Below are 14,909 nucleotides of genomic sequence, written 5' to 3'. Positions count from 1 at the left end.
TGCTTTCTGACTCATTCTCACTATTATTTTAAGGGATGGGTAGGAACAACTGGATCTTGCAGCTTTCATGTAACCTGGAAACATAAGAAAGGCTCTGACATGCAATTAGTCTTCAGTAGTCCTTGTTATCCATTCTTCACAGGTATTTGATGTTGCTGATGGGATTAATCAACACTGTTAGGTGTTACTGTGGTTAGACAGTATTTTTGCATACTGTTATCTGTTCCTAGCTTCATCAGTTATGTTTAATGATAAAGCAAACACATTTGTCCATCAGTTCTAGGTATTTTTGAGTATCATTTGAGTATGGACACATGGTAAATTTGAAAGCTTCAGCAAACATTGGTTTGGAATAACTGGTTGGATTTGTTGTAGTTTGTTATTCTGCTCTTTCATAACTGCAACTAATGAACATCCCTTACAGATGAAGTCCCTATTTTTATGTGAGCACTAATTGCCATGCTATGATTATTCCTTTCACCATTTTTATTTGGGCACCAGAACTAGCTAGCGGTCTGCTCTACAAGTGGTACCCACTATAACTGCAGGTGTATGCCGGAAAGCAAGTGATTCTTGACATCATGTACAGCTCCTGTCTTGGCCCTTTTGAAATCTCCCTTGATGGAAGCATAGACTGGTTCTCCTCCTGGCTGCTTTTCAACAATTGTACTGAAATCTAGCACAAAATGTTCTGCACCATTTTATCAACCTGAATTAACTATCTTAGGAGTGTAGCTTCTACTCCTTCCAGTTTCCAGTTGGCACAATGAGAAACTAAAAGAAGAAACTCTGTTTTAGCTGAGCCTGCAAAGGAAATAATCTTTACATTTGAGGACCGCACACAGCAATAATTCTCTACATCAAATCCCTCAAGAGTTGCAATTGCATTGACAGACTATCCTGTATTTCAAACTTCATGTTCTCCAACAATCGAAAGGTACTATACTGATATTTGCCAGACTGATTTGAAGTCTGTAGTTTAAGACAGGCCAACCCATGTCAAGAAATCAAAACATGACATATTATCAACTTCTAGGGAAATACTTTGGGCTGAAAGTTCATTGTTCCTTGCCTTCTTATATTTACTCATGTTATTATTACATTGGCATTTTAAATGATGCTTCCGCTACAGACAAGACTGGCTGTGTTGACTTACTTGGGGCTGACTCCGAGAACAGCTAAAATGTAGTTTGGATCAAGCAATGCCATTTACATGCACACACACCAGACAGATTTAATGTAGAAAAAAGACATTTATTTACAGAGAACTGTAAAAAATATAAATCTGTTCCATTAAGAAAACGAGCATTAAAAAAAGAGAGGCAAGGCTAGATGTAGCCAATCACATCATTGCAAATGATTGGCTGCCGGCTCCGGCAGTTCATGAGGGCAGCAAAGCTGCTACAGTCTGTGGAAAGCTCACTGATGTTGGCGTAGGACTGGTGGAAGTAGGGTAATGGAGGTCGCCCTCCCAGACCTGCAGGGCAAGAGAAACGCTTGGTGCCGTCAGGGTCCTGTTTGGCCCGCTCCGTGCGCGAGATGCCAGCCAGCCTGCGGCGTACATTGCCAGAGAGGTTGAGCAGGAAGCCATGGGGCTTAGCCAGCCAGCGCTGCAGCCGCCCCCGTTCCCCACTCTCCTCAGGCAAGTCCATCCAGTTCTCAACCAGGTCAGCAAAGCAATTGTCCCCCAGCACTAATGGCTGCCGGTTGCGGCTCTGTGACAAAAGGGACACGGTCCAGTCCCCGGCATCTGTGGGCTCGACATCCCGCCACCGCTCCAAGCAGGCATCTGAAGCAGATTTGGGCCTAGGCCTCCTGGCGGGTGCCCGGCGGCGCAGAAAGCCCCCCGAGGAAAGCTTGCTGGCTCGCAGGGGTGGGGGCCCTTCCTCATCCCGCCAGCTGCTCCCAGACACTTCAGAATAGCCCGAGTCAAACTCCAAGCTCCGCTCGCTGCTCGGAGGAGAGAAGGCAACCTCTTCCTCTACGGCCGTCTCCAGGCAGCAGGCAGAGTCTGCTTCCGAAATGGCGGATACCCGTGGGCTGGTACACTGCTTTGGGGAAGGCATGGCGGAGAGCGGCCTCATCTCCTGGGGGTCCAGTCGGATGTCTCGGTCGTGCACCCTCTTCAGGTCGTGGAGGGTCCGCATCATGCACTGCATCTGGCCCCGCAGCACCTCGCTCGACTCCTTCAGGCACAGCTGTGAGGGGAGAAGACAGACACACGGTCATCTTCCTACCACTGTCACCAGCACAACATAATAGACGATCTACTGCCCATAACATTGTGGGGAAATGGCACAACACAAAATTGTATTCAGGTTGGAGCCTTCAAACATACTTCAAGCGGACTGCTACTTGCCCACTGTGGTCTACTTCAGAGTATACTTGTATAGGTTGTACTATTAGCCCATGTAGATTTAATCCTACAGGCTACATTCCCAGAGAGAAAGCCCTGGGTGGATCATGAGTCCAAATAATGCAAAAGGCAGAAAACTGGAGGATCACCGACTGCCGAGAAATGAGCTCCTGACCCCGCATGACCCAGGCCTCCTCAGGCAAAAATCAGATCATTTGCTTGAATTAATGCCAATGACTGTCCTCTGCCTCCACACATCTATTCTCTGGCTCCCCGGTAACATTATTAGCACTGCGCACTTGTGTCCCACAAGCAGCTCTCTGTTGCACTCGGCTTACCCAGCCCAGGAGCCCAAGCCTCTCTCTCTCTCTCTCTCGCCCAGCATGTGCCAGCGTTTCCAAGGCCTGCCGAATGCCACGAGCCTCCTTGCAGTTTTTACCTTGATGTGTGAGGGGCACAGATCTGACTTAGCCTAGGTGTGGAATTGGGAGCTGGAGCCGCACGCGCAAGCCCTTGCCCCGTCTCGTCTCGGCAGGCCCCCAGCCCCGAGGCAGAGCTTTTCGGCAGCTCCTGCACGTTCCAAGCCCATCCCCAGCTGTGCAAGCAGCAGCTTGTTGCAGCGAGTGAGCCGCCCTACCCGGCAGAAGATGACACACAGAGGGTGTGTTGAAGTCTCCAGGTATTGCACAAGCAGTCCCCGTCCCCCCCAGCCAGGCAAGAGGAGGGAAAAGCCGGGAGAGGAGGCCACAGAAATGAGAGGAGTAATCAGCTGGGCCTGGAATGGGCAGGTATTAATCTGCAGCAGTTTAAACAAGGGTGTGAAGTTCAGGTGGGAGCTATAACAAGCGTTACAATCCTGCACCCCTTTCACCCAGAACCACCTGGGGGTCTCTCTTTTATTTCCCTGTTGTGCAGGAGAAGGGCAGGACATCCAAGCAAGCCAGAATGATGCAAACCATCTTTTCAGGAAGGACCAGAGCATTTACTTTGCTAGCAGAAGATCCCAGGTTCAGTCCCTGGCATCTCCAGATAGGACTGGGGGAGATCCCTGGAGAGTCACTGCCAGTTAGTGTAGACAATACTGAGCTAGATGGACCAGTGATCTCATTCAGAATAAGGCAGTTTCCTGTGTTCTCTTGTAAAAAAAAAAAAAAAAAAATCCATAGGAAAGCAAGGGGTGCATATGCTCAGTCTCCAACAGGCAAGCATATTGAATAGTGACAGACCTCTCCCAGGGGCTAAGGAAAATGTGGGTCAGCATGAAAGAGATGGTCAGAAGTTACTACAGTGGTACCTCGGGTCACATACGCTTCAGGTTACATACACTTCAGGTTACAGACTCCGCTAACCCAGAAATAGTACCTCGGGTTACGTACTTTGCTTCAGGATGAGAACAGAAATTGGGCTCCTGTGGCACTGCAGCAGCAGGAGGCCCTATTAGCTAAAATGGTGCTTCAGGTTAAGAACAGTTTCAGGTTAAGAACAGACCTCCGGAACGAATTAAGTACTTAACCCGAGGTACCACTGTACAGGGTCCCTGTGTGTGCTGGAGAGAAAGCACTGCAGAAAGAGATGCGTAAAAAGGCAGATTTCTCACAAGTCCACAAATGAACCCTGATTATCCCTAACAGCTGAAATGTGCAGAGGTAAATGTTCAAATGCTAAGGCCACCAGAGTCCTGGTATCTTATTTCTTCCGCTCTGTTCCTCCAGGCCCACTTCCTGTCGTTTTCTAAAGTCTCCACAGTTCAGCAAACAGCAGTGCCGTAAGGAGTCCCCTTGGCCCCTCCAGGCAAAGTAGTGGACAACTGATTTAGTCGGTCCGATGGTGACACAGCTTGCAATAGTCCCCAGCGGCTGGGCTGAAAACCTGGAACCCATCAAGACGTCTGTTTTGGGTTAGGCTCCAGTCGCAATTGCAAGGCTAACCATGTGAGCCATAAAAAAAGAAGGGGGGGAAATGCCCATAGATCATCTCTTTCCTCCCCCAACTCCTATGCATAACACTTCCTGTCAAGGAAAAACACAAACTCCTTTCTTAGGCACCGCATCAGATAAACTCTATTTACACAGCGACGGTTAGTCAGCCGTTGATGGGATTTTATGAGAGGACAACCCCCTATCTGAACACCACACAGGTTAGGAAACAACGGTTGTTTCAGTGCTCGGGAGCAGCTGCAAAGAGATGGAATTCTTCTGAGTCAGTATAACACATGCGCATTGCCTATGACTCAGTATGCTCCCCCAAGATTTGAAACCCTGTCTTGGGATCTGGCTAAAAGATCACACTGCCAACAAGCCAGATACTCCCAAGTCATTTATACCAAATCAGATCAGTGGTCTACATAGCTCAGTATTGTCTACACTGATTGGTAACATCAAGGTTTCGGATAAGAGACATTTCCAGTCCTACCTTCCGCATGCAAAGCGGATGCTCTACCAACAAGCTATGTCCCTTCCCAAGCAGTACGTTTTCCTTCTGACCTGTGGATCAGGCCCATAAGTTGCAATTCTTGAGAGGACCAACTCTGGACATTTGACCCACCCTGTGCTTGGTGTCTCCTCTCTCTTCTTGCCATGCCTCCTCCTTTTACCTGAGCCACCGCCATTGCATCTCTGGCCAGGAAGCGATTGTGGAAGCATGCATTCCAGTTGCCTAGCAACCACTTAACTTCTACCTCTTCTGGACCAGTCAGGATGATTAATTGGGGGGGGGGAGGAAAAAACAGGACAGCACATGGGTGCTTGATGCCTTCCCAAGACCAACATCCATGGCCAGCTATGAGGAAGGGCCATAATTCAGTGGCAGAGCATCTGCTTTTTTCAGTTTCAATCCCCGGCATTTCCTGGTAGGGCTGGGAAATATACTGCTGAAGCTGCTGGATGGACCAGTTATGTAATTTGGTATAAGGCAACTTCCTATGTTAATGTCATATCGCCTGGCTGGACAAGTTTGGGAAGGAGTAAGGGGAAGAAAGAGCCAGGTGGCCTCTTGAGCATTCATGACTGCGAAGCCCTGGAGCCTCTTATGTACTGCCAGTCAGCACAGACAATTTCCCAGGCAAGGCCTCCAGATGCCAGAGGAGAACTCAAGAAATTGATCCACAAGCTTAGCACATCCAAATGGGAGACTAATGGCTCCATACAGGTCGGCTCCACTAGGTCTGTTGCCGCTAGACCATCTCTGAGCAATCAGCTGTTTGCAAATGCCTTGAAGTCAAGTTTAAAAAACAAGATTCCTGCAAAATCTGTCAGCCGAAAGGTGTCGGATTTCCAAGTTCAGCATTAGCCATTTCAGTCCTCACATTTATTTATCTATTTTCAATATGTTTAAGGCACTCTTGTTCTGTTTTTCAGCAGAAGCTTGAATGATTTAAGGCTTGATGCTTGGTTTTTGTTGATGTGCTTTTATTATTATACAGTGGTACCGTGGTTCTCGAATGGCTTAGCTGCCGAACAAATCGTTCAGTTTTCGAACCGTTTCAGGAGTCGAACGGACTCCCGGAATGGATTAAGTTTGAGAACCAAGATACCACTGTAGTTCTGTCAGTTTGCTGTCAGCTGCATTCATCTTAAACGGCAGGCTTGACACCTTCCCCTGAATTTCCACAAAATACATAGGCTACTTAACATCCTTTGGCAGTGGGTTCCAATGAGCAATCATCATGAAGGTCCTGCTCTTAGCTGTTGCAGTTATTAGCTACAAGCCCAGAGCTTGTAGTCCCACTCTTAAATGGCATACAGCAGTCCTGAAGGAAAGGGGTACAGTATAGGGAATCTGTGGCATTCCAGATGTTGTTAAGACTGCAACCTCCATCAGCCCCAGCCAGCATGGCCAATTGTCGGGGGTGATGGGAGTTGTAGTCCAGCAACATCAACCCTATGGGTCTCTGGATATGTACATCTCGAAAGGTTAAACTTTAACCATAAAACTTCAAACCGTTATAGGCAGCGCCTTTAACCGTCAAAACCAGGGTTGGGCCCAGAAGCAAAACAGCCAATGCTACACTACAGGGAAATAAGCTTTTATTTATTTAGGAAATTCCTAAACCATACCTTCATCCAAACATGGATTCCAGGGCAGTGCAAATAAGAATTCCAGCTGCCAATACAATACAGCAAAACAAATTTCCATTACACATATAACCTTCCTTCATCACAAAATACAGAGAATGCCTTTCAGTGATGCATGTTGGGATAATGTCCATGGCCTACAAGCTTCAACCAAAAAGAAACATGGGGGGGGGGCATTGCAGCAGCTATCACACATATCTATAGTGGCCTGATTTTCGAAACAAAATAATGCTGCTGCAAGCCTCACAGTATGGCTTTTGCAAGGGAGCTGCCATGCCACTTATAAGGATGGCATTGATAATGTCTGTCAAAGTGCCCCTCCCTGATATAAATATGAAACAGAGACTGCATTAAGCTTTCTAGAGACTTTCATCTTTCACAACAGCCTCATTCAGAGTTCAGTAAATACACTGGGGAGGGGACACACACCAGCTTCACCCTCGCACATACTGTGGGTTCCCCACCCTGATCTTCCAGGGTTCTAAAATGTATGGGGATGGTGACAGGAAGTTCCCCTTGTCAGATGATCACCCTCCAACTTGTGGAGAGCAATCGATGGACAGGACAATGAGGAGGGGGAAAGCCTGCCATGTCCCCCCTCGTGTGTTTACTGAACTCTATCAGAGAAAGTCTGAAGAGAGCTGACATCTGCTGGCCTTCTGGTTCTGACTCAGAGGAGAATTCAATAGCTGAGCAGCTCAAAACTCCTTCCATCATTACATCACTTCCTGTATGAGAACTTCCCCTCTCTCATATTGTTACACAGAACAATTTGGATGGTCCACATGGATCCTCTGTGTTTTGGCATACTCAGGTGTGTGTCACCTTGGAAAACCGTGATTCCTATTCAGATATGATACAGAACTCTATCTGTCTCGGCTGTGTTTCTTTCAGGAATGTGAAGGAGATGCCACAGTCTAAGAACACCCTGATTTTGGGGAAGAAAACCCACCTAACATTGCCCTTCAATGGTCAAGCTCAGCATTTCCTACTGGGTGAGAACAAAGAGGGTGTGGAACAATAGAGGTAGCCAGGGCAGAATACTGGCCCAGTTGGGACATGGTACCATTAGCCAGCTGCCAGGACTCCAGCAAGGCCCACCAGTGCTGATTCCTGAGCTAGGCCACCTGAGGGTCTTAGGCCACCATTTTAACTTCCCACAATGCCCTGAAACTTCTGCATTGGGACCATTGCGAGCAATTTAAAATGGCAGCCTGCAGATGCTCACTGCTTCCAGGATAAACTCACCAATGCATGAAGGGATCCATCAGAGGAGATTTACTCAAAGGCCCCTTCGGTTCTGGAGCTGACTCTAGTAGACTCGCATCATCAGAATATCAGGGAAATCTCAGAAACTATTCTAATCTGGCATAAGCACGAGATTTCACATGTAGACTACATGCAGCCATTTCTTACACAGAAATAAGGGTGCATATAGAAAGCCTAAGCCCTCTCCTTCCAGACACACAAGACACATCCATAAACCATCCAAGTTCTCTAGAGTGGCAGAATCTTCTCTAGGGACTGTTTACAGTCTGCAGTACCCAGACCGAACCCTAGAGGGTAAGCCCCATGGATGGGCTTGTTTCTAGAAGACCTCAGGATACCCAACAGGGAGAGTCCTATTCCCTCTGTCCGCCACAAGTAACAGTGTGAAAGTGAGCTGGGCTGTTTAAATGAGAAACTTCGAAAGCAAGCCTTTCCTTTGTCCATAAGCAGGCATCTCCGTACATGGGGGATTTGCAAAACTCTATTTTACGAGCTGATTGCGTACCTTCCTCCTGTTTCATGTTTCCCCCCATAAAGAAAGGCCAGGGCAGGGATCCCCCTTGTCTTCCGCCTCCCTCTTCAGCACGCAAGGCTCATCTTCACCCTGCGAGATCTGTTGCAAGCTGAACCAGGGATCACCCGGGTTCCTCAACCCCAGAATCTATTCTGATTGGCAGGAACGTAAGAAGCACCGCACAAACGCGCGCAGAACCCATTTCATTCACTATTAAAATTACCAGACCCTCCCCTTCTGGGATTAGCGGGCACGGATTTCTAGGCGTCCGTTGTGCAGCGTGATCGTCACTCTGCAACATACCCCGCCGATTTCACCGGGGTTGGCACCCAAGTTAGCCTACATGGGATGGACTTCCAACATGCCGCGTCCCTTAGTAAGAGCGCACGACGAGCTCCACGGGACTTACTCCCATGTAGACGCGCCCGGGATGGTAGTCTTAGCGGCAGCGCCGCCGGGATGCCGACTCCTCCGCAGCTAGATCAGGTCTCTGAGGCCAAGGAGGTCACCTCCAGGGACAGCCTTGCAGTGGCATCGGCGCCAGGATAGGGTGACCCGCCACCTCATTAGCCAGAGCGGAGGACGAAACAGCAACGTCTGGCCGAAGAAAGAGGCAACGCGGCCGGCGCTGACAGCTCCCTCAGCCAGCCAGGGCGGGACGCAACCCGCACCCTGCACACAGGCGCCGAAGCCGCAAGCCCCGTCTTGCTGCGCCGGCGCTTTTCGTGCAGAAGGCTTTCTCCCCGGGGGAACGGCCGTCGCAAGGTAGGCGCGATCAAAGGCACCGCTCCTCGTCCAGGCTGCTTTCTCTCGGCGCCCGGAGCCCCCCGACGGCGCGTCCCCTGGCTTCTCTCCCCCCCCCCCCCCGAGCCCACCGCGATCTCCCCCTGCTATGGGCACCTCCCTGCACTTACCACTTCTGCGCGGAGGTGGCTCACGAAGGCGTCGAGGCGGGCGCTGTGCATGCCAGAGCCGGGGGCGCTCAGATGCCTGCCAGAGGAAGGGGGCTGCTGCTGTCCGAGGGACTCCAGCCAGAGACCCGCGCGCCAGCGAGGAAAGTTTCTCGCTGTCTGGGCGAGACTCCGACTTTCTCCCCAGCTCAGTCCTGAGCGGGCAGAGCGGCCCGTTTGGTTCGGGCCGAGCCCCGCCCCCGTCTCGCGAGCGGACCAATGAGAGCCCGAGGCACCGTCTCTGCTCCGCCGACAGCCAATGAGCGGGCGAGGTGGGTGCCTGTAACCCGAACTTCCCCGGGTCTTCTGTAATTTAATTAGAGCCCCATATTAGGAGCCAAAAGGTGATGCGGGTGGAGAGACGGGGGGCCGCCGCAGCAAACGGGCCGTTCGGGGGTCGGGACCCTTTTGGGCACGGAGCAACTGCCGCTGCGCTGCTGCAGCCCACGTCCGGCAGGGAGGTTGCATGCAGCTTCCGTAGCGCTATGATGGCCAAGCCAAGACACAAAAGAAACGATTCCACTTCTGCACAGCCCTAAGTTCTTTATTGTCATCGAGCGCGTACTCTCCATATAGGGTTTTCGCCTTTTTTTTTCCTGGGCAGGGTCCCTGTGCTATTTAATAGTGGAGCAGCAGGCAGAGATCCAACAGGTGATGCTTTCCCACTCATTGCATGGCCCTACTGCCAAAAGATTTTCTTGTTGGACTTCTCATAGACGTCTGGTTGGAACTAGGAAAATAAAGTGCTAGATTGGATAGACATTTGGGCTGATCCTGCAGATCTCTTACGGTCTCAACTTCTGCCGGCCATGCTGCTTTTAAAGCCGTAGGAGCCTGCCAGAAAAAGAGATGCCCACTTTCACCATCTATTGGAAATTACTCATAATATGTACTACTTGCTCTTAGATATTTAACAGTGGAGCATCTTGGGGTCTCAAATTTCAGCGGTGCCCTGTGCAGTACCCAAATTTTGTGCCTCCTCCCACCTCTCACCTTCCATCAGAGTTACAGCTCAGTGCTTAGTGTGACTGAACCACTCGCGCATCCCTAAACCAGCCTCTGTATTTAGTGTGCCTAATTCTGGGGCATGCTTTTGTAACTATCTGGCAGAGAATATCAGTTTTCTTCCTGTTGTACCACCCATAACAGTCTAGTTTGGCTGTTAATTTCTAAGGGGGGTGGGAATGCTTTAATTGCTCAAGAAAACAACCAGATAAGGGGAAGGTCTGGATGCAGTTATGTGACGGAATTGCATTCTGTACATGCTTGCAACACTAAAATTCCACTATGCCTCCACCTATTCTAAAGCTAAACTGGCATGGAACTCTAGACTAATGTTTTGAAATCCTCATCTTAGAAGTTTGGCAAGCCAGATTTATATCAAATGCGAAAAAGGGAGACAGGTCTAAATAATCATTTTCACAGTGACAAAATTTGCAGATTTTGGGGTTCTAAATGCTTTTAGTTAAGCATTCCTATCCCAAATAGATATGCACACACTGTGCCTTGCTGTCGGTAGCTCCTTCTCTGTCTTCACTGTGAAAGATGCATGGAAGGAATCTATGCCTGAACTGGAGGAAAGGAGTCTTTGGGTACTTCCGGCCTGTTGCTATTCTTGAGTGAGATTCAATCACATGCTGAAAAACTCAGGTTGCACAATTAAGACTGAGCTGAGGCTCTTGCGCAACAAACCAATTCTTCAAAAGATCAGACTTTTTTGTGATAAGTGATGGGAAAATGCCCTGGAAACTATGAGATAATGCTTACATTGACTCAAGGTTGTCGACTTTCTTTGCAAACAAATAACTGCGGAATACTGTGAGCGGTTCCGGTTGCCACATCTCAGAAAGAATACTTTGATGCTGGGAAGCAGGCAGAAGACAAACAGAATTATTTTGAGGCTGGGATTATTCCACTGTGAGGAAAGGTTACAAAATTTGGGGCTATTTAGGGGGGAAGTGAGTAAGAGCGGATATGATAGAGGTATGTAATGATGCATGGTCTGGAGAAAGCAGATAGATAAAAGTTTTTCTCCTCCCCTCAAAAGACTTACCGGTAATTCATTCAAAGAGACTGAATGCTAGGGTATTCAGGACAGACACAAGAAAATACAGTGGTACCTCGGGTTAAGTACTTAGTTCATTCTAGAGGTCTGTTCTTAACCTGAAACTGTTATTAACCTGAAGCACCACTTTAGCTAATGGGGCCTCCTGCTCCCGCTACGCCACCAGAGCATGATTTCTGTTCTCATCCTGAAGCAAAGTTCTTAACCTGAGGTAATATTTCTAGGTTAGCAAAGTCTGTAACCTGAAGCGTATGTAACCTGAAGCGTATGTAACCTGAGGTACCACTGTACTTCTTCATCCAGCACATAGTTAAACAGTGGGATTTGCTACCACAAGAGGTATGGTAACTCCCAACTTAGGAGTATAGACAAATTCATGGAGGAATAAGGTTAACAGGCACTACAGGCTGTGATGGTTATATATTACCTCTAGTATCAGAGACAGAAAGTTGCTGAATACCAGTTGCTGGGGTTCACAAGCTGAAAAGGGCAAATGCACTCACGTCCTGCTTGTGGGCTTCTCAAAGGCACCTGGATGGCGACTGTGGGTAAGAGGATGTTGGGTTCGGTGGGCCTTTGGTCAGATCCAGTGGGACTCTTCTTGCCTTCTCGTTGTCTTCTTCAACAACATAAAACTATATGTATTTTTAATGGATGGATTATGGGTGAAATATGGCCCTTAGTGCTGGGAGATGGAGCAATTGCTGGTCCAAAGCAGGGAAAGTGATAGGAATGTGTTGGCAGCAGAGGTACAGATGCCATTGCTCAGCTCTCTTTGCATGGTACCCACAAGGGTGATAGGATAGAGAACATATACACAGCTCCTTTGCCAAGATAAGCTGAGGCCAGGCTAACTTGACCATGCCAAGCAAAGCATATTCAAATCCCACTGAAAAAGGAGCTCACTTCTCCTGTCATTCAGTTTGTGCAATGCTCCTAAAATCCTTCCACTTGGCTTTCTGTCCCCTTCTGTTTCCAGAACAAAAGCCCTCCTTCCCTCCTTGGTTTTGTCCCACACTTGATATTAGTCTTGTTTTCTATCGACTCCTGACCTTTGCTTTTCCAACTCCACCATCTTCATCTGCCCAAATATCTCATGCTCTTTAACATGACGCCGCCCATTCCCCCCTATGCATGATGGAACAATAATGACCTGTATGTACATAGAACTGCCTTTGCTCACATTCACCTTTTGTGACTCTTGTCTCCTTCTGCCATCCTCTTATCTTCCCCTTTGTCTGTTTCTGATTGTAAACTCCTTGGAGCAGAGAGCTATGTTATTTATCAACTCTGTAAAGCATCATGAATACTGAGGGTACTCTATGTTTGCATGTATTAAATAACTAACCAGACTCCAGGAGCTGCTGTATTGTTATCATCATATGCCAGAGTCATTAGACAAGCTCAGTAGATTCCTCTAGTTTTGATTTGGAGCTGAGCTCACTGGGAAAATCATTTCCTTCTTCTGCATCAGAATTCCTGTGATTAATACCCTTGGATTCCAGTGTCTTCCCTTCCTCTGCACCTAGATTATCTTACCTATCCAGTTGGAGCCATCTATGATGCATACAAACTATACCATTAAAACACATTTTCTACTTCAAACAAGTCCAGGCACTGTAGTTTGTTAAGGGTGCTGGGGAAAACTACATTTCCTTGAATCGTTTTTTTTGGGGGGTGCGCGCTTTGAATGTGCATTAAAGGGATAATGTGTGCCATCTTACTCATTCATCCATATGTCATTTCCTCTATCTTGACCATTCAGGCTAGGAACTTCCCAGACCCTACCTGCCCAAGTAGTTATTTGAGCAGTGTTAAAGCTTGACCTCCATTCAATTATCAGATGCTACCTCAAACAATGGATAAAGCACCAGAGTTTTGCATTGCCAGTATTATGCAAATATTTATAACAGCATTAAAACTATCTTTGTGTACACATCATAAGCTAGCTTTAAAATAATTAGGTAATCCTCATAACAGAAGAAGGCATTCACCTGAGAATTCTGGAAAACTATGTATTTGTTATCTGCAAATGTACGTACTTTTTCTCACACCCTGCCTTTGGGGAAGAGGGGATTATTTCTAATGGAAATCATACTAATTTGCTCAGTTACTGAGAAATCTCGAACGTATGCTCTTCCACCAACAGAAGCTGGTCCAACAAAAGGCATTTCACTGTCATGAAAAAGTTAATTATTATACTAATAATTTGCCACAGTGTAGGACCCCAGTCAAAAATGGAGCCCTATTTTCCAGGGGCAGTCCTGGATTTACAGAAGCTGTTCTGGTTTCTGATTTGATCCTGGAATGTCCTGCTGTTCCTTAGGATGTCCCTATTTTCATCAGGAAAATGTTGGAGGGTGTGATAGGACACCCCTATTTTCATTGGAGGGTATGGAGCTATGCGACCCCCCTGAGCCAAGGAGATAAGTAACTATACAACTGTTAGAAGACATCTTAAGGCAGCTCTGTATGAGGGAGTTTTTACATGTTTAATATTTTATTATGTTTTTATATATGTTGGAAGCCGCCTAGAGTGGCTGGGGCAACCCAGTCAGATGGGTGGGGTATAAATAATAAAATTGTTGTTGTTGTTGAATAGGGTGTCCCTGTTTTCACCGGATAAATATTGGAGGGTATGTGAGCCTTGAGTAACATTTACTGGAGAGGTGAGATACAAATTCAGCAAACAAATTTTTGTGTGCTTAGTGTTTTGCTAAATTGGAGACACATTGGCCACTGGCTCTGTGAAGCAAATCCTGAGGATTAAGACAGAGGCCATGAGTGAGGGTTGTTCACATGCAGTCCCTCTCTTGACTGACCTCATCTTCAGCAGTTTAACCAAGAGAATTTTCACCACACGTGTTTCTACTTAAAGACTATCTGATGTCAGTGAGCTTCATCATACCTGAGGTCCCAGAGGTACTTGTCTGCTGGGGATGTAGCAACAGCAGCATCTGATCTGAGCAAAGAAGATGACAGAGGTACTACTTCAACCCCCTGCTCATGGGTGTAGTCAGGATTTTTGTGGGGGAGGGCAGGCCTTTTGTTGGGGTGTGTGAAGAACCTCAGTTACAAAGGGACCCCTGACCATTAGGTCCAGTCGTGGCTGACTCTGGGGTTGCGGCGCTCATCTTGCTTTATTGGCCGAGGGAGCCGCCATACAGCTTCCGGGTCATGTGGCCAGCATGACTAAGCCACTTCTGGCGAACCAGAGCAACGCACGGAAACACAGTTTACCTTCCCACTGGAGCGGTACCTATTTATCTACTTGCACTTTAACGTGCTTTCGAACTGCTAGGTTGGCAGGAGCAGGGACCGAGCAACCGGAGCTCACCCCATCGCGGGGATTCGAACCACCGACCTTCTGATCGGCAAACCCTATGCTCTGTGGTTTAACCCACAGCTGCACCTCCCTGGCCCCCTTTGGTTATGCCCATGCCCCTGCTGGTGATAGTAATATAATCAGCTCCACCTCCAATGACAATCCCTGTTCCTGGCTTAAATTCAGATCCTCTGCCTGTGCCATTCAAGATGGGTGGTGGCTAAATGTTGGGTCGCCCTATCACAGGGAAAGGGCACTTTTCCAAATCCAGCTGGCAGGCTGCTTGAAGCACTGTGGGTACCCCACCCAGACTGGAGGCTCTTCTTCCTCCTCTCCTCCTACTCGTTCCTCAGGGCT

At 48.0% G+C, this 14,909-nt stretch overlaps 1 protein-coding gene across 4 annotated transcripts; it reads right to left on the bottom strand.

Moving 5' to 3' along the window:
- Window positions 1-1,233: 1,233 nt before the first annotated feature.
- INKA1 (inka box actin regulator 1) lies at window positions 1,234-9,361 on the bottom strand. Of its 4 annotated transcripts, none has more exons than XM_082213118.1 (2): window positions 9,127-9,361; window positions 1,234-2,198 (listed from the first exon to the last, which is right to left on the bottom strand). In XM_082213118.1, the coding sequence occupies exons 1-2, from the start codon at window positions 9,175-9,177 to the stop codon at window positions 1,329-1,331; spliced, it is 921 nt and encodes a 306-aa protein (XP_082069244.1). In that variant the 5' UTR covers window positions 9,178-9,361; the 3' UTR covers window positions 1,234-1,328. The 4 variants fall into 4 exon arrangements, with proteins under 4 accessions (XP_082069244.1, XP_082069245.1, XP_082069247.1 ...); XM_082213119.1 differs by lacking the exon at window positions 9,127-9,361 and adding an exon at window positions 8,622-8,843; XM_082213121.1 differs by lacking the exon at window positions 9,127-9,361 and adding an exon at window positions 2,796-3,665.
- Between the last annotated feature and the right edge of the window lie 5,548 nt (window positions 9,362-14,909).

Source organism: Podarcis vaucheri, assembly GCF_965113315.1.
Source record: "Podarcis vaucheri genome assembly, chromosome: 2".
Lineage (NCBI taxonomy): Eukaryota > Metazoa > Chordata > Lepidosauria > Squamata > Lacertidae > Podarcis > Podarcis vaucheri.
Note: the sequence above shows the minus strand (reverse complement) of the source record. Positions and strands in the feature narration are given on the sequence as shown.

Bases quoted from the DNA above. Each gene is read 5' to 3' on its own strand.
- INKA1 (XM_082213118.1), bottom strand. From the start codon at position 9,177: ATGCACAGCGCCCGCCTCGACGCCTTCGTGAGCCACCTCCGCGCAGAA. The intron at 2,199-9,126 runs GTAAGTGCAGGG...CTCCCCTCACAG, and splicing joins GCCACCTCCGCGCAGAAGTG to CTGTGCCTGAAGGAGTCGAG.